This window comes from Manis pentadactyla, chromosome 6 (genome assembly GCF_030020395.1).
Source record: "Manis pentadactyla isolate mManPen7 chromosome 6, mManPen7.hap1, whole genome shotgun sequence".
NCBI lineage: Eukaryota > Metazoa > Chordata > Mammalia > Pholidota > Manidae > Manis > Manis pentadactyla.
In genome coordinates this window covers 67,298,259-67,320,859 of record NC_080024.1, presented here as the reverse complement: position 1 = coordinate 67,320,859, position 22,601 = coordinate 67,298,259, and the positions used below count along the sequence as shown (strand labels likewise).

The 22,601-nt window shown below is 39.3% G+C and overlaps 1 protein-coding gene across 1 annotated transcript in view; it reads right to left on the bottom strand.

Moving 5' to 3' along the window:
• Positions 1 to 22,601, bottom strand: part of LRP2 (LDL receptor related protein 2) — a 250,937-nt gene that overhangs the window by 46,590 nt on the left and 181,746 nt on the right. The window contains exons 50-60 of the mRNA XM_057503939.1: positions 21,650 to 22,166; positions 18,590 to 18,742; positions 17,908 to 18,078; positions 14,549 to 14,772; positions 13,028 to 13,205; positions 5,092 to 5,288; positions 3,663 to 3,908; positions 2,865 to 2,993; positions 2,486 to 2,605; positions 1,196 to 1,312; positions 343 to 459 (exon numbers count right to left, since the gene is read on the bottom strand). Of these exons, the coding sequence (XP_057359922.1) occupies positions 343 to 459; positions 1,196 to 1,312; positions 2,486 to 2,605; positions 2,865 to 2,993; positions 3,663 to 3,908; positions 5,092 to 5,288; positions 13,028 to 13,205; positions 14,549 to 14,772; positions 17,908 to 18,078; positions 18,590 to 18,742; positions 21,650 to 22,166 (2,169 nt within the window). The remainder of the gene's footprint in view (positions 1 to 342; positions 460 to 1,195; positions 1,313 to 2,485; positions 2,606 to 2,864; positions 2,994 to 3,662; positions 3,909 to 5,091; positions 5,289 to 13,027; positions 13,206 to 14,548; positions 14,773 to 17,907; positions 18,079 to 18,589; positions 18,743 to 21,649; positions 22,167 to 22,601) is intronic.

The following is a 22,601-nucleotide window of genomic DNA, read 5'->3' as shown; positions in this document are numbered from 1 at the left end:
AGCTTCTCTATACTCATTTATTCATTGCTCAAACATTCTTTACCTGTAATGTTTTTATCCAATTAATGATTTATTTCACAGCTGATAATGTATAAATATTTTTATTAGCATAGATACTTAATATGTTCTCTATTTCAAATATTATTGAAATGCACTTGAATGCCTACTATGAACTATATGGATAAGGTGACTCAGAACCTAGGTGAACTGATAATTATGCTGAACAGAAAATACCTACAGCCTTCTAATCTAAAAAGTGGTGGCTGATGGGAGAGGTGGGGTCTACACTGCCAAATCCCTGCAATTTCAGATAAGCAGTGCCACAGGTGTCTAGAAACTTACGACAAGTGGCTTCATCAGAGCTATCAAGGCAGTCGGCAGTTCCATCACAGGTCAGTTGCTCTGGCACACAGTGTCCACTCTCACACTGAAAATACCCAGGATGGCAGGTCTTCATCTCTGCAGAGAAAAGGCTCCTTGTCACTCTCAGACAGCGGTTAGGTCCACAGAGTGCAGAAGGTACTCCGTCACATTCCTGTCCACACCATGGACTGGCTCACAAGAAACCCACACCTTGTGTTAGTGAGTGAATGAACTCTCAGAACTCACACCTTCCCCATGAAGGATATGAAGATGGAAGTACCTGTCTCTCTTCTATTAAAGAATCTCCAGCGCTGAAGCTTTTCCTCAGAAATCTGAATTCCCCAGCTTTTAATGTTTGCTGATTTTTCTCAGACCCAACCCTTAATCAATAGAGAGCTATAAAAATTACTTGGGGTTTATGATTCCTATTCTAGTGCTTTGATCTCTACACCACGGAGCCCCAGCAGCAGACCCCTAAGGACCGCTATTCTAGGGCATGGTAGAAAGACTCATGCTTTAATTTGCTTAGAAGGCCAACACAGATTAAAGTCTGCTCCTAGGAAATGTTTAAATTAAAGTGAGATTTTTAAAAATCTCTTGCTATTTTCCCCTGCTATTATTTATCTACATTTTCTGTACATTAAGTAGAAAGCATAGAAAATATAAAACAGAAGGTACTGTATTATACTAAGGTTTATCTATTACATATATTTTACACAAAAATTACTCTAAAAAACCTTATTAATATACATTTGAAGTCCCTACTTCTGTCAGATGTGCTGCCCCTGCACTATACGCTATGGTCAGCATCTCAAATAACTCTGACAGTTACCACAGTCCCGCTCGTCTGAGTTGTCCCCACAGTCATTGGTTTGGTCACAGGTCCATTGAGAGGGAATGCAGCTCTGATCGTCACATCGAAACTCACTCTCCGTGCACTCCCGGGGGGCTGAAAAGCAAAGCCCGTGGCCATCAGAGGGCATCAGAAGTTGTACACAGGACAGACTTATGAGTTGGCCAAAGTAACCTTGGTGTCCCAGGCTGTCCTGTGTCCCAAGTACTAGAGGTCAGCTTGAGCTGACTGTCCTTTCTCCAAAAATAGACCTCCCACCACTAGTTTAAGGATGTAAAGAGTAACCTCTATTAAGGGATTTGTTCAAAGGTGATTTAATCTTAAAATGATTTTTGATTTCAAGAAATTCTAGATACTGTCCTCTAAGATTCACATGAATATTCATATAAACAATAAAATGCCAGTTAGATCACCCTTTCTGTAAGAAGGTTTAGCCAGTTGATTTTTGCAGTTATAATCAGATTATCTCAATTATCTATGGCAAATGTGATCACTTTTTACTTACAGAACATGAATAAAGTTATAAGGTATTTCATGTTTGTCCATCTGAAATTGACATATACCATGAGTCAATGATATATGTTCAGACCAGGACCTCATTAAAGATGTTTTCAAAATACATCCAGTTATTCAGGACTAACTCTCTAGTTTGATGTGATCCTGACCTTTGCTTTCCTTTCCTTGACCTCCCTGTCTAATTCCTTGTAGTCAGCCCCTTCACAGAAAGAGAAAGGAACTAAAAGCCTGACCTTAAAGCCATTTAGCCATGAACCCCTCTTAAAGAATCAGCTGTACCAAGATACATGACAATCCAAACTACAAGTCCTCTCTCCTCTGCTATTAAGGCCATTGTGGGGCAAGAGCTTAAGACGCAGGGTCCTTGGGTTAGCACTTTTTCTTCTGGTACTTTACTTAGTCCTGATTTTCTATTTCTATTCTATTTATCTTACTGTATTTGTCCTTTATTATAAGGACACCTCAAATTATTTTTGGAAAACAAGTTGGGTGCAAATAGATTAAACAGACAAAGGTATACTGGGGTAAACATCCTCCTCCCAAAGCTTGATTGATTATAAGCATCTCAGAAGGAAATGCATGTATCTTTAGTCCAAGAAAAAGTAGAAATGTACAAGTCAGCAGAAAGCAAGAGATGAGGTAGTTGTCATCTTACCCTTTGAGGGTGAATGGCATAGACAGTTAAACTACGGACAAAGAGCAGATATCACAGGTCAGGTAGCACCTAAAGATGATGAAACTCCACACACTCACCACAGTTTTCCTCATCTGAGTGATCTCCACAATCATCATGCCCATCACACCTCCAGCGAAGAGGGATGCACAAGTGGTTATGACAGCGGAAGTGACCCACAGGTTTGCACGTCATCTCCTCTGCAAAGCACAGTCATTGCAAGGACTTCAGAAGCCAATGGTTAAGAAATGCCAGAGTTGTACTGGCTTCCTTGTGAGAGTGGGAGAATGCAACAAAAGTGCTATAAAAATAGAACATGTTCTTGGAAGAATCAATAGGTTGTCCTTTTACAGAGGTAAACAAAAGAGAAGATGACATGGGGAATCCACACTCATCTCCTAATAATGGCTCTTGGCACTTGAATTTCTTGTCCCTCCCCAACATCCCTGTGGCCCCTACCACAGCCTTGCTCATCACTGTTGTCCCTGCAGTCATCGCGGCGATTGCACACAGCCCACTGGGGAATGCAGCGGTAGTTAGTCCGGCAGCTAAACTCTGTGTGGTTGTCACAGCGATGGGCAGGGCTTGCTGCAGAGAGAGCAGGTAGCAAAGTCAGAACTAAAGTCACAGTCCTGCCAGGAAATGGCTCAAAAAGACACCTTTCCTTTCCATAGTTACATTTAGCACACAGTACTGGGATGAGTAACGATTACCATGTTACCAACTAAATTGACTCTGGCAACATGTGTCTGTTTTAGGTGTGAGCTGTTCACCAGGGGCAAAAATAGTCCAAACTTTTCTCACTATCTCAGTACTAGTTTGTGTCACACTAATTTTGTGGAGCAGAAAGAACTGAGCTTGAAGTGAAAAATCCTGGTTGAAGTGCTGGCTCTGCTACTAATAGAAATTGTTATCATCCACTTAAGGTAAGCCTCAGTTTCCTCATCTATAAGGAATTGTTAACACATACCTTCCCTACCTCACAATGTTTGTCTGAAGCTCAAAAGAGAAAGCACTATATGCACAAATTGTAAGCAGAGTATAAAGAGGAGGAATCAACCACTTCCCATCCAGGTTTGGCTCATTCCGCAAACCACACCACTTTTCTTTGCATCATAGTGCAGAGTGAGCATGGTAAGCCAGTAAGCAGTTTCTCGTGGGGCTGCAGTAGGGAACCCTTGTCCTCTCTCAAGCCACACAGATGTTCCTGTTGTTTCCTACTCCTGGTCAGGCCACGTCCCTCCCACAGGAACTCACTGCATTCATGGATGGGCTCATCTGAGTAGTCTCCACAGTCATTGTCCACATCACACTTCCAGTTCTGAGGGATGCAGTGGCCACTGGTGCACTTAAAATAACCTGGCTGGCAGACCCTGCTGGCACAGTGGGAACTGTCTTCATCTGAGTTATCCCCACAGTCATTCTCTGAGTCACACTGCCAGGCTTCTGGGATGCAGCGTTTATTGGCACATTGCCATTCATTGGACTCACATCGGTGATTCTCTGCAAGCAGGGGCATTGGGTTATCAGTTTGGAAGGCATCAGAAATGGAAGCTCCTAATTTATAGTGATAGATCCTGGAAAACCAGATCATCATTTCTTTTTGGAAGACTTCCATCCTAATGCACATATTATCAAGCAGTAGTACTGTGTGGTCAGTTATTTCTATGGCCTGTACTGTCTCCTGAGTGTGACATACCTTGTCCTTGAATGCAGAATCAGGGAATAAATACTGAATCATTCATAGCCTATTCAATTTAAATTTAAATTGTCCTGTTCTGCTAATGGACAATGTTTTTCAAACTCTGTGTTTGTTGCTGCATTTAGTGTGATGGGTATTTTTTTTCTTTTTTGGCAGGGGAAGGCTTTTTAAAAATGGAAACATAGATAGCACAACTGAAAAGAAAAAAACTAGTTGTTTAAAATGGGTCTGGTAAACCCTTATTTCACTCTCAATGTTAGTGAGACAGGGAAGGAACAGGGGGCAGCCCCTGTCCAGTAGGAGCAAGATAAGGGCCTGGGAAGGGTAAGCAGGGTGCTGACTAAGGACCTTGAGAATGTGAGAAATGGGAGACTTGCAGCTGAAACAGTGAGACAATGTACAAGAAGGTTCTCACTAAACCCATGTAATAAAGAACCATTTTTACTAACTGTAAGTCCCATAGCTCACTAGGTAAAAACAGAAATGACCTTTAGTATGATTGGCTAAAATAGTTTCTCTCCCAATGCAATAAGCATAAAACTCCTAGACCTGAGCTCAGAAATGGCAGCCTTGGCTCTCCCAGTGTATGCCTGGGAGTTCTGTGCCTTTACTTCTCTCTATCAATAAAAAAATAAAAAGCCTCTTTGTTGCTTGCCTACCTTGAGTGTTTGAGAAGTTCATTCTTCAACTCCATCAACAAGAACCCTGGCATCATTAGCTCTTAAAGAGGATTCTATGCATGGCACATGGTAAAGAGCCACCAAAAGAGACAATTTACTGTCTACCTTAACCATGTACCTTGTACAAACCTTAAGGTTTCATAAAAAACATCACAAAAAATAGATACAGGATGAACCCTGAGTTTTCTCCTAGGACTTTGGAGTTGTTTTTGGTTTATGACACTCAGAAAATCCCCACAGTATCAGGATTGTACACAATCAACTATACAAGTGTGCAAAGAAGACATAAAGCAATTCAACATACCACAAAGAACAGGGTCCTCATCAGACCCATCAGGGCACTCTTGGTGAGCATCGCACAGGAAGTGTGGGCTGGTGCAGTTGCCATCCTTGCACTGGAACTGTCCTAACCGGCAGTAACGATATGGGCAAGTGTTGGGTTCATCAGAGCCATCTAAGCAGTCTCTCTGTCCATCACATTTCCACCAGATTGGAATACACCTGTGCAGAGTAAATACAGCACTTCTCTCAGCAAAGCACCAGGGATAAAACAGCAGGCAATGGCTCTCTGGAAAGAAGTTAAAATTGAATTCCAAGTAATAACATACATATTTGAGTTTCAGACCTAGGAAGTCATAGACCTAGAAGGTCAATTAAACCTGTTACTATGGTATATTTTCAGAGAAAAATCTAGATGAGATAGAATAGGTTGGTTAAAATCCACATACATGCTGAAAAAAAGTACTTTATGTACAATGATTAAATTCCTGCAACAACAAACAGTGGTGTGGGGATTTAGAGTTGTGGTTCTGGTAGGAGGGATTGCTTGGGATTGACTAGCAGGAAAAAATCTAAGTACAAAAGACATTTAGGTATTAGGAAGCTAGAGGGCACTAACATTTGTTGAGAGAGGCTTTGTCATGATAGGCATATGCTAGATTCTTAATCTATGATATTTTATTGAATCATCAAAATATCTGCCATTCAAAAAAATCTCAATCATAATATAAGTTGGTCACAGGGATGGTAGTGCAGCATGGAGAACATCTTCCTATGTGGACAGATAATAACTGCACTAGTTGGGGTGAGGATTTAAAAATGTGTATAACTGTTGAATCATTCTGTTGTATACTTGAAACCAATACTGTGTATCAACTATACTTCAATTCAAAAAATAATCTGCCATTGGATCTTCAATGCTATGATTGCATTAATACCTCCTCCCAATCTCAGTCTCTGACTCAGTTCCCCTAACAGTCAATGACCTATGGCAACTGTTAGGGAAATGATCTGTGGCCATGTTCTCTTACAAATGCAAATGATCAAAAATGGATTAGATTGTGTAACCTGGTTCCTCTGACATAGTTAACTAAGGAGCTACGCCAGTATATGCACACAAAAGACAAAGAAATTCTATCACTCTTGAGGGCTATTTTACAGCATATGCTTACATACACTCTTGGCCCTGACACTTAGGACAATTTATTAGAAATAAAAAACACATAATTTGGAGAGGATTAAAGATGGCGGCAAGAGAGGTGAGACAAAAACCTCCTTCCAAAACCACATATAATATGAAAATATAGCAGATATATCAAATCCTGAAAGAACAACAGAAAAGAAGGCTGTGGCAGACTGTCTACACCTGGGGAAACCAGCAGACCTCAAGGAAAAGGGTAAAGCACCAAAGCTATGATCCAGAGGGTCCCAAGCACTTCCCCCACCCCAGCTCACTGGAGAGAAGAAGAAAAGTGGAGCGGGAAGGGGGTGGAGGCCTAGGACTGCCGAACACTCAGCCCTGGAGATCTGCTCTGGGAGCACGAACCAAAATTACACGGTGCTCTGGAGATTAGCGGGGTTGGAAAGCTAAAACAGAAGGAATACTTAGAGAGACTGAAATTCCAGCTGCTTGTGGAAAACAAGGATCCACATCTGGCCACTCTGGGATAAAAGAAAGGCGGGAAGTCTGAAAGACTTCCTAATACTGAGAGAGCTGCTAAAGGGGCAAGGTTAGCACAGAGCTTGCTGCTCAGGAAAAAGGATAGGTGGACAAAATTGTCCAGGGGCATTCAGCCCAGCAGGTTGGGAACTTTCAGGAGCTTCAGGCTCTCCAAACCCCTGGCTAGCAACACAGCTATGAGGCCTCCCACTGTGATACGCAGCCTGCTGCGCCTTCCTCCCAGTTGGGATCAGATCACAAACCAGCTGCCCGTGCCATTGTGCCAGGCCAGGCGGAGGTGCCCCTGACTATGGCTGCTACAAGTGCAAAACATAAAGGCTTCTCCCTGCATGCTTGGCCCACTGGCCCTGGCAGTGGAGACAGGCACTGCAGTGGGGAAGCAGGAAAGAGCTCTTTCTTACCAACAGGCACCAGGACCGCTCACCTGCAACCCCTGCCATCATTCCAGGGGCAGAGCAGCTCCAGAAAGTAGAGCTTCTGGGCACTAGAAGGTGCCACATACAAATATGGAACATCAAAGGAACCTGATTCAAACCAAAATCCCACAAACACCAGAAAGAGGAACAAGTGAAACTGAACTCATTAATCTTCTTGAATGAGATTTCAAAATAAAAATCATTAACATGCTCACAGAGCTACAGAAAAATATTCAAGAACTATGAAGGAATTCAGGAATGAGATAAAAATGTTCAAGAATATAGTATCTGAAATGAAACATACAATGACGGATTTAAAAGCAGATTAGTTGAAGTAGAGGAGACAGTACATGAAATAGAAATTAGAAAATAAGCATACAAAGAAGCTGAGGCACAGAGAGAAAAACGGATATCTAGGAATAAAAGAACATTGAGAGAACTGTGTGACCAATCCAAATGGAACAATATTCACATTATAGGGGTACCAGAAGAAGAAGAGAGAAAAATGGATAGAAAGTGTCTTTGAAGAGATAATTGCTGAAAACGTCCCCAATCAGAGGAAGGACATAATCTCTCAGGCCATGGATATGCATGGATCTCCTAATACAAGGGACCCAAGGAAGACAACACCAACACATAAAATAATTAAAATGGCAAAGATCAAGGATAAGAACAGACTATTAAAAGCAGTCAGAGAGAGAAATAAGATCACATACAAAGGAAAACTCATCAGTCTATCATCAGACTTCTCAACAGAAACCTTACAGGCCAGAAGGGAGTGGCATGATATATTTAATACAATGAGGCAGAAGAGCCTTGAACCAAGAATACTCGACCTGGCAAGATTATTATTTAAATTTGAAGGAGGGATTAAACAATTTTCAGATAATCAAAAGCTGAGAGAATTTACCACCCACAAATCGTCTCTGCAGTGTATTTTGGAGAAACTGCTCTAGATGGAAGGGTTCCTAAGGCTTAATAGCTGTCACCAGAGGAAATAAAACCACAGTAAAGAAAGTAGAACAATTAATTACTAAGCAGATGCAAAATCCAATCAACTAACTCAAAGTTAGTCAAGGGATATACAGAGTACAGAACATGATACCTAATATATGAAGAATGGAGGAGGAAGTAAGGAGGGGGAAAAAAAGAACCTTTAGATTGTGTTTGTAACAGCATACTGCGTTAAATTGGACTGTTACATAGTAAGGAAGCTACCCTTGAACCTTTGGTAACCACAAATCTAAACCCTGCAATGGCAATAAGTACATACCTATCGAAAATCACCCTAAATGTAAATGGTCTAAACGCACCAATCAAAAGACATACAGTCACTGAATGGATAAAAAACAAGACCCATATGTATGCTGCCTACAAGAGAGTCACTTCAAACCCAAAGACATACACAGACTAAAAGTGAAGGGATGGATATATTTCATGCAACTAATAGGGAGGAAAAAGCAGGAGTTACAGTACATGTATCAGACAAAATAGACTTCAAAACAAAGAAAGTAACAAGAGACAAAGAAGAATATTATGTAATGATAAAGGGGTCAGTGCAACAAGAGGAAAGAACCATTATAAATATCTATGCAACCAACACAGGAGCACCTACATATGTGAAACAAATACTACCAGAATTAAAGGGGGAAATCAAATGCAACACATTCATTTCAGGAGACATCAACACACCACTCACTCCAAAGGACAAATCATCCAGACAGAAAATAAGTAAGGAAACAGAGGCACTGAACAACACATTAGGATAAATGGACCTAACAGATACCTACAGAACACTCCACCCAAAAGCAACAGGATACACATTCTTCTCAAGAGCACATGGAACATTTTGAGAATGGATCACATACTAGGCCACAAAAAGAGCCTCAGTAAGTTCAAAAACACTGAAATTGTACCAACCAATTTCTCAGATCACAAAGGTATGAAACCAGAGATAAATTAAACAAAGAAAACAAGAAAGCCCACAAACACATGGAGGCTTAACAACATGCTCCTAAATAATCAATGGATCAATGACCAAATTAAAACAGATATCAAATAATGGAGAGAAATGACAACAATAACTCAATCGTGCAAAATCTGTGGGATGCAGCGAAGGCTGTGCTAAGAGGGAACTATATTGCAATACAGGCCTACCTCAGGAAACAAGAACAATCCCATATGAACAATCTAAACTCACAATTAACGAAACTAGAAAAAGATAACAAATGAGGCCCAAAGTCAGTAGAAGGAGGGAAATAATAAAGATTAGAGCAGAAATATAAAAAATTGAGAAGAATAAAATAATAGAAAGAATCAATGAAAGCAAGAGCTGGTTCTTGGAGAAAATAAACAAAAAAGATAAACCCCTAGCCAGACTTATCAAGAAAAAAAGAGAGTCTACACACATAAACAGAATCAGAACTGAGAAAGGAAAAATCACTACGGACACCACAGAAACACAAATTATTAGAGAATACTATGAAAAATTATATGCTAACAAACTGAATAGCCTAGAAGAAGTCGACAACTTTCTAGAAAAATACAACCTTCCAAGGCTGAACCAGGAAGAAACAGAAAATCTGAACAGACAAATTACCAGCAATGAAATTGAATTGGTAATAAAAAAAACTATCTAAGAACAAAATCCCCGAACCAGATGGCTTTACTGTTGAATTTTATCAAACATTTAGTGAAGGCCTAATAGCCATCTTCCTTAAAAGTTTTTCAAAAGTAGAAGAGGAGGCAATACTCCCAAATTCATTCTATGAGGCCAGCATCACTTTAATACCAAAACCAGGCAAAGGCACCACAAAAAAAAAAAATTACAGACCAATATCCCTAATGGACATAAATGTAAAAATACTCAACAAAATATTAGCAAACAGAATTCAAAAATACTTCAAAAAGATCATCCATCATGATCAAGTAGGATTTATTCCAGGGATGCAAGGATGGTACAACACTAGAAAATCCATCAACATCATCCACCACATCAACAAAAACAAGGAAAAAAACCACATGATCATCTCCATAGATGCTGAAAAAGCATTCAACAAAATTCAACATCCATTCATGATAAAAAACTCTCAACAAAATATGTATAGCGGGCAAGTACTTCAATATAATAAAGGCCATTTATGACAAACCCACAGTGAACATCATACTTAACAGAGAAGCTGAAAGCTTTTCCTTTAAGATCGGGAATAAGACAAGGATGCCCACTCTTCCACTTTTATTCAACATAGTTCTGGAGGTCCTAGCCACTGCAATCAAACATGTTTGAATTTTATCAAACATTTTTGTTTGAAATTGTACCAAACAGCTTCTCAGATCTCAAAGGTATGAAACCAGAGATAAATTAAACAAAGAAAACAAGAAAGCCCACAAATACATGGAGGCTTAACAACAAGCTCCTAAATAATCAATGGATCAATGACCAAATTAAAACAGATATCAAATAATGGAGACAAATGACAACAATAACTCAACAGTGCAAACATCATAAAAGGCATCCAGATTGGTAAAGAAGAAGTTAAACTGTCACTGTTTGCAGATGGCATGATATTGTATATAAAAATCCCTAAATAATCCACTCCAAAACTACTAGAACTAATAACTGAATTCAGCAAAGTTGCAGGATACAAAATTAATACACAGAAATTTGTTGCATTTTTATGTAATAATGATGACCTAGCAGGAAGAGAAATCAGGAAAACAATTCCATTCACAATTGCATCAAAAAGAATAAAATACCTAGGAATTAACATAACCAAGGTAGTGAAAGACCTATATTCTGAAAACTACAAGACCCTCATGGGAGAAATTAAAGAAGATACCAATAAATGGAAATACATTCTGTGCTCATGGATAGGAAGAATTAATATTGTCAAAATGACCATCCTGCCTAAAGCAATCTACAGATTCAATGCAATCCCTATCAAAATACCAAGGCATTCTTCAACAAACTAGAGCAAAAAGTTATAAAATTCATATGGAACCACAAAAGACACCAAGTAGCCAAAGCAATCCTGAGAAGGAAGAATAAAGCAGGGGAGATTACGCTCCCTGACTTCAAGCTCTCCTACAAAGCCACAGTAATCAAGACAATTTGGTACTGGCACAGGAACAGACCCATAGACCAATGGAACAGACTAGAGAGCCCAGATATAAACCTGAGCATATATGGTCAATTAATACATGATAAAAGAGCCATGGATATACAGTGGGGAAATGACAGCCTCTTTAACAACTGGTGTTGGCAAAACTGGACAGCTACATGTAAGAGAATAAAACTGGATTACTACCTAACTCCATACACATAAGTTAACTCAAAATGGATAAAAGACCTGAATGTAAGTCATGAAACTGCAGAACTCTAAGATGAAAACTTAGACAAAAATATCTTGAATATAAACATGAGCAACTTTTTTCCTGAATGCATCTCCTCAGGCAAGGGAAATAAAAGCAAAAATGAACAAATGGGACAACATCAAGCCAGAAAGCTTCTGTACAGCAAAGGACACCATCAGTAGAACAAAAAGGCATCCTACAGTATGGAAGAATATATTTGTAAATGACATATCTGACAAGGGGTTAACATACAAACTATATAGAGAACACCTTAACACCCAAAAATCAAATAACCCTATTAAAAAATGGGCAGATGATATGAACAGACAATTCTCCAAAGAAGAAATTCACATGGCCAACAGGCACATGAAAGATGCTCCACATTGCTAATTATCAGGGAAATGCAAATTAAAACCACAGTGAGATATCACTTCACACCAATTAGGGTGGCCAACATCAAAAAGAATAGGAACAACAAATGCTGGCGAGGATGCGGAGAAAGGGGAACCCTCCTACACTGCTGGTACGAATGTAAATTCAACCATTGTGGAAAGCCATATGGAGGTTCCTCAAAACACTAAAAATAGAAATACTATTTGACCTAGGAATTCTACTCCTAGGAATTTACCCTAAGAATACAGCAGCCCAGTTTGAAAAAGATAGATGCACCCCTATGTTTATCACAGCACTATTTACAATAGCCAAGATATGGAAGCAACCTTAGTGTTCATCAGTAGATGAATGGATAAAGAAGATGTGGTACATATACACGATGGAATATTATTCAGCCATAAGAAGAAAACAAATCCTACCATTTGCAACAACATGGGTGGAGCTAGAGGGTATTATGCTCAGTGAAATAAGCCAGGCAGAGAAAGACAAGTACCAAATGATTTCCCTCATTTGTAGAGTATAAAAATGAAGCAAAACTGAAGGAATAAACAGCATCAGACTCACATATTCCAAGAAGGGACTAGTGCTTACCAAAGGGGACAGGTGGGGGAATGTAGGTGGGGAGGGAGGGAGAAGGGGATTGAGGGGTATTATGATTGGCACACATGGTGGGGTGTTACTGGGAAGACAGTGTAGCACAGAGAAGACAAATAGTGACTCTGTGGCATCTTACTACACTGACGGCAGTGACTTCAGTGGGATATGGGGGACTTGATAATATGGGTGAATGTAGTAACCATAATGTTTTTCATGTGAGACCTTGATAAGCATGTATATCAATGATACCTTAATAAAAAAATTAAAATACATAGTTTGCTTCCTCACTACTGATATAAAAAAGTACATACACAGGCATAACCATGTGATTAACAAATTCCTTCTACTCATGGAAGAAATTATCTGAAGTTGGAGACCAAGAGTCTTCCTAACTTCCGAATGAACCACATTAATTAGCCAAAATTTTAGTTCATTAGAAAATTCCCAGCACCTGGATCCTCAAAGTTCAATGAGTGTCCATGGGATGGAGAGGCAGTGCAGAGATAGGGAGAGGACCTTACTTTTCATTGTCAGCACACAGGAATTGGGTGCTGGAGCACATGGGGAGGCACTGGGTACTGTCACCCTGCTGGAGAGTATAGAAGTTGTCTGGACACTCGCACGTAAATCCATTTCCTCCTGCTTTGATGAGGCAGAGATGAGAACAGCCACCATTGTTGGCACCACAAGGATTGTTCACTAGTGAAAGAAGGAAGAAAATGTACGCTCATTCATCGAGAGTATCAAGCACAAATGAGCTCATTACCAACCTCATCAAACTCTCACCTCTCAGTAAGAAAAATCATTATCCTGGTTTCATGCTTTTTCCAAAAGGTCATAAATAGGACAGATAGTAGAACTGCATGAGCAACCCTGTGCTTTGAAATTGATTTGTGTTCTACCAGAAGCAAGGTGTAGCTGCTGGTGTTCTGAGCTAGGAAAGATGTGTTTCTCAAGGTCCTCGAAGAGCAGGTGAGAAATAGCTTACATTCATGTGCCCAGAACCTAAGTTAAAGTTTTTTCCAGAAGATGCTATGCTCTCTTCACTCTACGGATATAGACAACAGAAGTATGGCTAAGAATGAAGTGGATGGGTATCCTGAGCAACATCTTTACTAACTTTCTGGGTCACCACCTGGAGGTGAAGATTAATTTACACATCTGTCAAAATAACTCAAAGAACATTAATTTCCAGAAAGAAATACCAAATATCTTCATTTTGCCAATCTCATTTTTCCTTTCTTCCAAGTTTATGTTTATCAAGGCACTGCAACAATGCAGGCCCACAAAATCCATTCTCTCCCCAGTGTATATTCCAGACCTTTGCTAGATTTTCTGTAAATCATACAATGCCTTTAAATGCATCAGGAATATAAGTTCATAAGCAAGTAAAACACACATTCCCTATTTATGAGGCACTGAAGTATGTTGCTCTCAATATTACCTTATAGATGACAAGCATAACATGTATCTAATACTCAATACAATGTCATATGCAAATAGACATTTAACAGTGATATTTTATAATTATTGTAATTTTCTTTTAAACATTTATTTCAAATCAATCATTTCTATAGATTGATCCTGTTATTAAGGAATGACTTAATCTCTTAGGTAATGTAACTTACTGTAGTTATATAGGAAATATCCTTATTTTTTAAAGGTGTTTTCTTAAGTATTTGGGTCTGAAATGTCACAATAGTTTTATTATGTATTATCCAGTCCTCCCATCAATAAATGCAGTGAATGAGCCAACATAACAACTGTTACTCTTATAAAAAACAAAAACCCAGACTGATCTTTAAGAATAGAGTAGGTGTTAAGAAAAAGAAGAGTTATAAGCAGCTTTTCCCAGGAATAAGGGAATAAATGTTTCCTCCAAAGATGTTCCATACCCTCAACTTTCAGCAGCTGTCTAGGAGGAAAAATTAGCAAGCAACATCATTCCCTTTATAAATTATGATGCTTATTGCTTAAAGACACAAGAATGGCAGGCACAGAACCTAAAGTGACTGTGCCTAACTTCTGAACCACCTACTCACCAATTGGCTGCCGGTATGGATGATACACATGGATGTCAAATGGTTTATGTGTTATATTCACCAGCACAACCCTGTTTGATCCATCATATTTGTTTCCCTTTTCAACTGTCCTTGTATTCCAATCTGTCCAATAAATAGTGTCTTCAAAAATGGTGACAGCAAAGGGGTGAGGCAGTGTCCCATCATACACTGTGTGCCGATGGTTGCCCTCCAAGTCTGAGTACCTGGGGTAGAAGGAGACAGTCCCTCAATATAACTCTTCTCCTCTAATGCCTTTAAGGACAGGTGAACTGACAAATTAATAAAATTCTACCTTAGGGAGGTAACTGAAATTTAGAAATGGCAATGCTTTAAACCATCACTAATTCTTGACCACAGCTGCTTTCCTGCACATACAGATGTTCTCCTGATGCAGCTGTTGTAGGCTTACAACCTATAACATGGATGATCTCCATTCAGCATCCTTTTGATATCCTGGGGTAAACACCATTTTTTTTCCCTAAGTCATTGAAAGAAATTTGAGGATGGCAAAATTAAGCTGGAATTTTGCCTTCTCACGAACATTTCAGTGGAGAAGCTACTCTAGGAGACAGCTGGTTTCTCAGTATAACCTGAGAGGAATATGCTGAGTTAAATTTTAGGCCTGCAGGCTTAACTTTGCATACACTGGCAGCACACTTATTAACCATGCCTTGGGCACTATTAATGAACACTTTCCCAGATGAATAAAATTCCAGAGGAGGCTCTCTAATTTTAAAATGTTGCAGAACATCCACAACCTAATTTCCAGGTCCTTCTAGTTACAATATCTCACTCATTACTGAGTCTATGTCAAAATATTAACATTGCAATATTTTAAAATTTTAGAGCAGACCCTAAAACTGAAAAAGGAGGTGGAATAAGCTTGCAACTAAGAAACCTAATAATTCTAGCTATGCAATATTGAAAATATTTTCCAAAATAGCATGATTGGTGGTAACTTATGGAAACCATAGGAAAACTTGAAGATGACCTTCTTAGTCTGGATGGGTAAGATTTCAGGTAAATGACCAGAATTAAGTCACCATCTGTTTCTTTAAAAAACCATAGACGAGAAAGTAGTCTTGAGACCTTTTCTTTCAGTTCTTGCATGACCTCTGTAGAGATCTCAGATACTTCTATGAGTATTTTTTGTCAACTGCAGCACCATAGGCACAACTATAAGGATTTGTTGGCACATCCCAAGATGAACAAGAACTGGATTAGATGCTCTATAAAAATGTATTGCTTTACATAGTCTATGAAATTTATTTCTGAACACAAACATTGCTACCCCTTGATCAAGAGTTGATCAAGTCAACAAGGACACATGAATATTAAAGGTTCATTCATTTCCAGATCATAGTGCCTTATTTGACTTTTAGAAAGTAACCCACTGTCTGAACTTTAGAATCTAGCTATACAAATAATCTACTAGATTCTGACAGACAGTGAGCAGAATTTTAAGCAGCTAGGACATGCCTTTTTCTTCTACTACTCCTTAAAATACTATCTATGTGTATACTATTTCAGTTAAACTTACTAAGTGTCAAGACCAAGAATAATCTGTAAGACCTAAAGGACAACAAAAATCCAATGATAAAGTTGTGGAAGATTATTTGAACACCTTGATGTTTCTTCTAATTCAAAATGGGATTTTTATGGGAAGCTAACTAAGCTCTATGGTGTTCCTTCATGGTGTGGGAAGAGTCACAGGTGTCACCATCTGTATATTACATTAAAATGGCACAAATAAATCAGAATATTTTACTTACTCTGATGAAATTGATTTCTACCTTACAATGAATTAGTATCTGTTATGGTAAAGTCTACAAAAAGAATACTAAAGATTACCTTAATATATCAAATGAATCAGAGACAACGAAGTATTCCCAAAGCTTCACATGTCAAAATCCTAATAATCAATTTTTCCAAAGTCTCCTTCCCTATCTACCCTAGACATATTTCCAAACTAAGATCACACAACATTGTGACTGTAGCTAATAATACTATATTATATATTTGAAAATTGCTAAGAGAGTAGGTCTTAAAAGTTAACACACAAAAAAATTTGTAACTGTGTAGTGATGTTAACTAGACATATTATGGTGATAATTTTGCAATACATATGTATATCAAATCATTATGTTGTACTCCTGAAACTAACACAATGTTACATGTTAATTATGTCTTAATTTTTTTTAGAGAGGAAAAAAGAAAGAAGCCCTAAGATCCTGAGGTAAGTCCAAGGTGCCGAGCTCATAACAGACATTGAGGAGTAGCAGAGGCTGATAGCACAGCCTGTAAGAACAATGCCGCATGCTCAGGCCAGGGGTGGCAAAGAGTCTTCATCACATGTGTGTCAACTGGGGAGGATTCTTGGGAAATGTCCCAGTTCAATAAAAGTGAGTTCTAGGATTGATTAACTCCATCTTCCGTGAGCAGAGGAGGGGAGAGCACTAGCATGTGTCAGGTGTTCCTTCCTTCTGAGTGGCAGTTTCCCGAGGGAACAGGGGATTAGAGAACTTTGAAAATTTCTACACTGGCTTTGGGAGCAAAATTAATTTAACAGAATGAAAGAATATTTAAAGGCTTTTAAAAGCTCTCTACTGAATTACTGACAATTCCATGCTTCTGAAGGCAACAGGTGTGTACCTGGGTACTTATTCATAAATGTTTACCCATAAAGCATTACTATAGCTCAACTAGGCCCTAATTAGCAATGCCACAAAATAAATACATACTGCCTGGTTAATATAGTGTATTATCTTTTTTACAATGAGTATTTCAACACACTTTTTAAAAATTATCCTATTAGGAAGATTTGAATGCATTATCATAATGAATAAATGTTAATAGACTCTATTATTACTCAACACACTTCATTATACTCATCAATAAACACACAAAATTTTAGGGAAAGCCTTTTCAATACTTTTGCTCTATTTCTTTGTTCAAATGCTAAAATACATTATTCATATCTTTGGGAGGGGAGAGCAAAATAAAGATATAGGGAAAATAAGAAGAGTTGAACACCAAACTGACAACCACAGGGGAGAGATTACTAGCTCCATTTTTCTGATGAAAAAAACAATAAGAAGTGAAAGCACCAGGACAAAAACCTGATCTGTATGGCTTCAAAGTTCATGCTCTTTCTACTGTGCCATACCACAGAGCACAGTGAATTGCCCAGAGGCAGTTTTAGTTACAGGTGACCTCAGAGTGACTTCTAACACAGAGGCAAGTTAGCAGCTGCCTGGGAATAATACACTGGCAATACAGGCCCTAGTGTTCGGAATAAACAGCCACCCAGTTTGTTTTATTCTTTTCTATATACGTACTCAATGTAACCCAGGTGTGCATCTGTCCAGTAAAGTAGATCATTGGTGTAATCGATGGTGATGCCATTGGGCCACTCTAACTTGGTAGAGGTGACCACAGACTTATTGGTTCCATCCATGCCTACTCTCCCAATGTATGCTTTGTGAGTCCAATCTGTCCAGTAGACATAGCTGTGGGAGCGAACACAGTGGGTCAGTCCCTGGAGCCAGAAGAAGTCAGTGACAAAAGGGCATAGCTCTTCTCCAGTTAGAGAAGTAGAATACAGAGCCTCTCAAAAACAAAAGAGAACTAACAGAAAATAATCTAAAAGGTGACAATGTACAGCAAATGCATAAGAATGAACATAATTATCTAGGGATGTCAGTGGATTTGACATGGAAAGGCCAGGAAAGGTGGAGTTTTTTATTAACCATAATTTTCTTTGCATGCAGCCAAAAATGTGACTTGAAAAGTGAAATGATGTGTCATGGCAAAGAAAACAGAATAGCTGAGGAATATCATTGGAACAAGCCATGCTCTACCCATTATATTAACATTATACTAAAACATTTACCAGTTAGGAAAAGCAGAAGACAAGGCCCAGCAAGACATTGGCCTTGAGATGTCTACATGAGCAGCCTTTTGGGTAACAGGCAGAGGAAGGGCATGAAAGAAGAGCCTAAGATCACAGGAATACAATACCCATATTGAGGGTGAAGGGCAATTCCTCTGGGATTATCCAAGCAGAAAGTGTTGTTGGCATCCACACAGTGCTCGACCAACTTGCGGCGGTACCGACCATCGAGGTCAGAGACGGAGAGGCAGTTCAGAATGGCATCCACCCAATAGAGCTTCCTGGAATGGAGAGCCGGGAGTTACTGATACAACCATTTTGTGTGTGAAATGTGCATATTTAGCAACCCAATTTCTTATCCAAACTATCTTGGTGTCACACAGACAGCTGTTAGAAGGCACTTTTCCCCAGGCAAACAAAGGCAAGGGGGAACAAAACGCTGACTTTTCTGCAGTGAGGCAACAGAAGATGCAAGAGTGTGAGCTACAATTCCCACTCTGAAGTGGTTGTCTCTTAGGGAATTCTGGGGCCACATCTCACACAGGAGTCTGGCTCTACTTTCTTCATGCGGCATGAGGCGTCCCTCCCAGGCAATGCAAAGGCTTAGAGGAGCAGGAAAGCAGAAGTGAGAGCAATGAGTATCATGAACTATAGTTCAAATGGTAGAGTTGAGGAAGTAGACTTGTCTAAGTGTATCGTTGAGACTGCACAAAAGAACTCTGACTTATGACATCCTTAAGATCAAGAGAAACCTTAGCCCTCCATAGCCCTGCAGGCTTGGCTGGCAAAATGCGCTTCTCATCTCTGTGCCATTTTCTGTAATCAAACCTAAGAAACTTCAGAAACTGATCAGAATCTGTTAGAAACAGCTATCTCAAGGATATTTCAGCTCTAAATATATTGCCATTCAATAGAATCCATGTATTCTCTATGAGGCAGGGGTTCTTAATCTGGAGTCCTTAACCTAACATGAGGGAAGCCTGGGTTTGGGAGTCTGGGAACCCTCTAAAATGGATGCAAAACTGTGCGAACATGTGTTGAGTACTTTTATCCAGCAAGAGGTTCACAGCTTTTACTAGACTTTGAAAGCACCCATAGCTTTCCAAAGGATTCAATACCCCTAGAATTTCAATGTCTTTAGGATCTGAGTCAATTGAATTGGAAGGAGAATAATTCCCTTTCAAAAAGCCCAAATGTCTCCTTGCAAGAAGGAAGCCCTGCTCCAACCACCCTGGGCATCAGAATACTTAACTGTTAGAACCATAGCATCCTTTTAGGCCTGAGGATGAGGGAATGGCCCTGCCAAAATGTACAAGCCCTACTGGCTAATTCAGTTGGATGAAGCCTGATGAATGAGTTAGCCACATGTTTGGATTCCATCACTGTAGAGGCTAAGAACAGTAATATATTATAATAGCAGCTATTTATGGAATCATTACTAAATGCCAGGCCAAGACTAAGGACATGTAAAACATTCTATCACTTAAGGTCACAACAACTCTAGAAGTAGATGCTATTTTCATGCCTGTTTTCCTGCTATGGCTGCTGAGGCCTTGAGGTTGTAAAATTAGTAAGTGGTAGAGTATGTGGAATTCAAGACTGGCTACACCTTAGGACACTTCACTGTCGAGCTTATGCCAACTGATTAATTTCTCTCCATTCCACATTCAAAAGATCTGTCCTTTGAGCAGACTTTTCATGAGAATACAGAGGAGACATTCCATCACCACTATTGGAAAAATTAAGAGGCCTGACAGCTGGTGCAATCTTCCAGAGTGCCTACAGGTGCTGTTAAAAGCCAGTATATCAAGTTTAAGGCTTTGGAAACCAAACACTTGTGTTAGCAGTGGACATCTGTACTGATATTGGAAAATTGTTTCTGATTTCAATGCAGTTCATATCTTAGAAATGTCCCTTATAAACTTAAATGCAGCTGGGCTCTATTCTTCCTCTGTGTTTAAAGCAACTTTTTACCTGGTTGTGAACCTTCTTGAACATCTGAGAAAACACTTTGGCCCATGGGGTCATTTTCCACCACCCTCACCCTAGACCTTCTGGCTCCATCTCCCTCACTACCACACATGTATGTAATTCTCTCTTCTGCTCATGAACATGCCTAGATGGAAAGAAAAGTAATGAAATTCAGAGGAAAATATCATCCTACCAGTTTTGGGAAGAGAGGGCTGAATGGCAATGTCTCAAAGTTAAAATAATATTTTGACCTGCATTGAAGTGAAGGAAGGGGCAGGACCAGAGTTGTGTTTAGTTCTGTTCTTGAAAATCACTAATTGTAGCTGAGGCACTATATATAAAATTCTTTTTCATATAGTCAATATTTTGTTGATTATTCAGCAGACATTAATTGAGCACTGATGGCAGGCCAGTTACTATTCAGGTAGAACTGAGAAGCAAACCCCATCCCCATTTTAGGATCTTTACCCTTAAAAAGGCCAAGATTTAAAGGAGGCTTCTGGAGGCCTGGGCTGACTGCAGCAATAATATTCACAGCTTAAGTGCCTGCACCTTTATGTCTGTTAACCCTAAAGCCAACAACTTCACACTGCCAAGTATCTGACAGACCAATATTCAATACAGATGTTAAAAAGGATGGTTGATCTGGTAAAGTTTAATTAAAATGTCACTTGCCTAGCTTAAAGACCCTCAACTTCTAGAAGGAATTCCTCAAAAGAGTTTCAGGTTAGCCATTTTCTATTTCATGACCCACCCAGGCTGGGACTGACTAACGTAAGCAAGCCTGTGGATTCCAGGAAAAGTAGGACTGTGTCTCACTTGTTTACCTCTAGACTCCTAGTGCCTGGCATAGCACCTGGCATGTGGGAGGTACTCAGTAAGCAGTTTTGAATGACTGACTGTACCACTGAATGCATGAACATTCATTCGCCCCTTAACATCCTCTCCAGTTAACTGAATAGTCAGCAGTAGCAAAGTTCCTTCCTCTCTTATGGTGCCCCACCCCATAAAAATGCTTCCATAAAATCTTAAAATCACCAGATTTTAAGTTCTATGGTATCCCATTGGAGCAGGACAAATTGAGCAGAGGCATTGAATGTATCCACATATTAACCCAAGTTAAAAAGATCAATTTCCTATTAAAATGAAATCATGGTTAGGATACTGTTTTTTAAAAAACTTTTTAATTTTTAAAAAGCTCCTCAGTATTTTCTTACCTGGCAACCCAGTCTACAGCCAGACCTTCTGCAGCTGGTAGTTTGTGGTGTATGACTGTCTCCCTATTTGTGTTATTCAGAAACATTCTCTCAATGACTTTATTCTCTACATCAATCCAGTACAATCTCTTTTCTACTCGGTCAAAATCCAGTGCCACAGCATTGCCCAGTCCTTGCAAAATAAGGGAGTAAAAATGGCCATCTATAGTTAAGTTTCTCAAATAGTATCGGTTGCTAAAAATGAGGTAGGGCTCAATGTTACTGTTCTGCCGGCAGCTCTTTCCGTCTGGTTCTCGGATGTAGCCTCCGGCACACTTACAGATGTAGGAGCCTATTATGTTCTCACACTTCTGACTACAGACGAAAGGTGTCTCCTTGCATTCGTCAATATCATTACAAGCCCGCTTGTCAAACAGAAGCTTGAAACCAGGATAACAAGAACAATAGAAACTGGTGAGGGTGTCTGTGCAGTTTTGATCGCAGCCACTGAGGAAAGAGTCATTGCACTCATTAACACCTGTAGGTAAAAGACAGGTATTAGAGAACCTAAAATGTCAGCAATGGATCCACCATAATGGTCCAAAGTCAACCTTTTCACTGGACAGTCCCACTTCTTAATGGATCATACTAAAAGAAGACAGGAAGTAAGAAGTTCCTAAAAGCCATAGATTACTCAAAAGTCACTATTTTTCAGTTTCACCCCCAACATAATTCCTCAAGAGTGGTTTTGACAACTAATACAACTAATAAGCTTAAGTTTCACTTCTAATTCTATACCTACCAACCTTCTTTTAACCAATAATTCAAAAAGTAAAATGTCAGATGAGAAGAAAAACAACAGAAATAAAGATTCTGGCCAGCAGTATGCTGGGAATACAGGTATCTGTGGGAAAAAAAAGTGCTCTGATTTGTAGCATCTTCCATTTCAGTGGCGTGACTACCACTCACAACA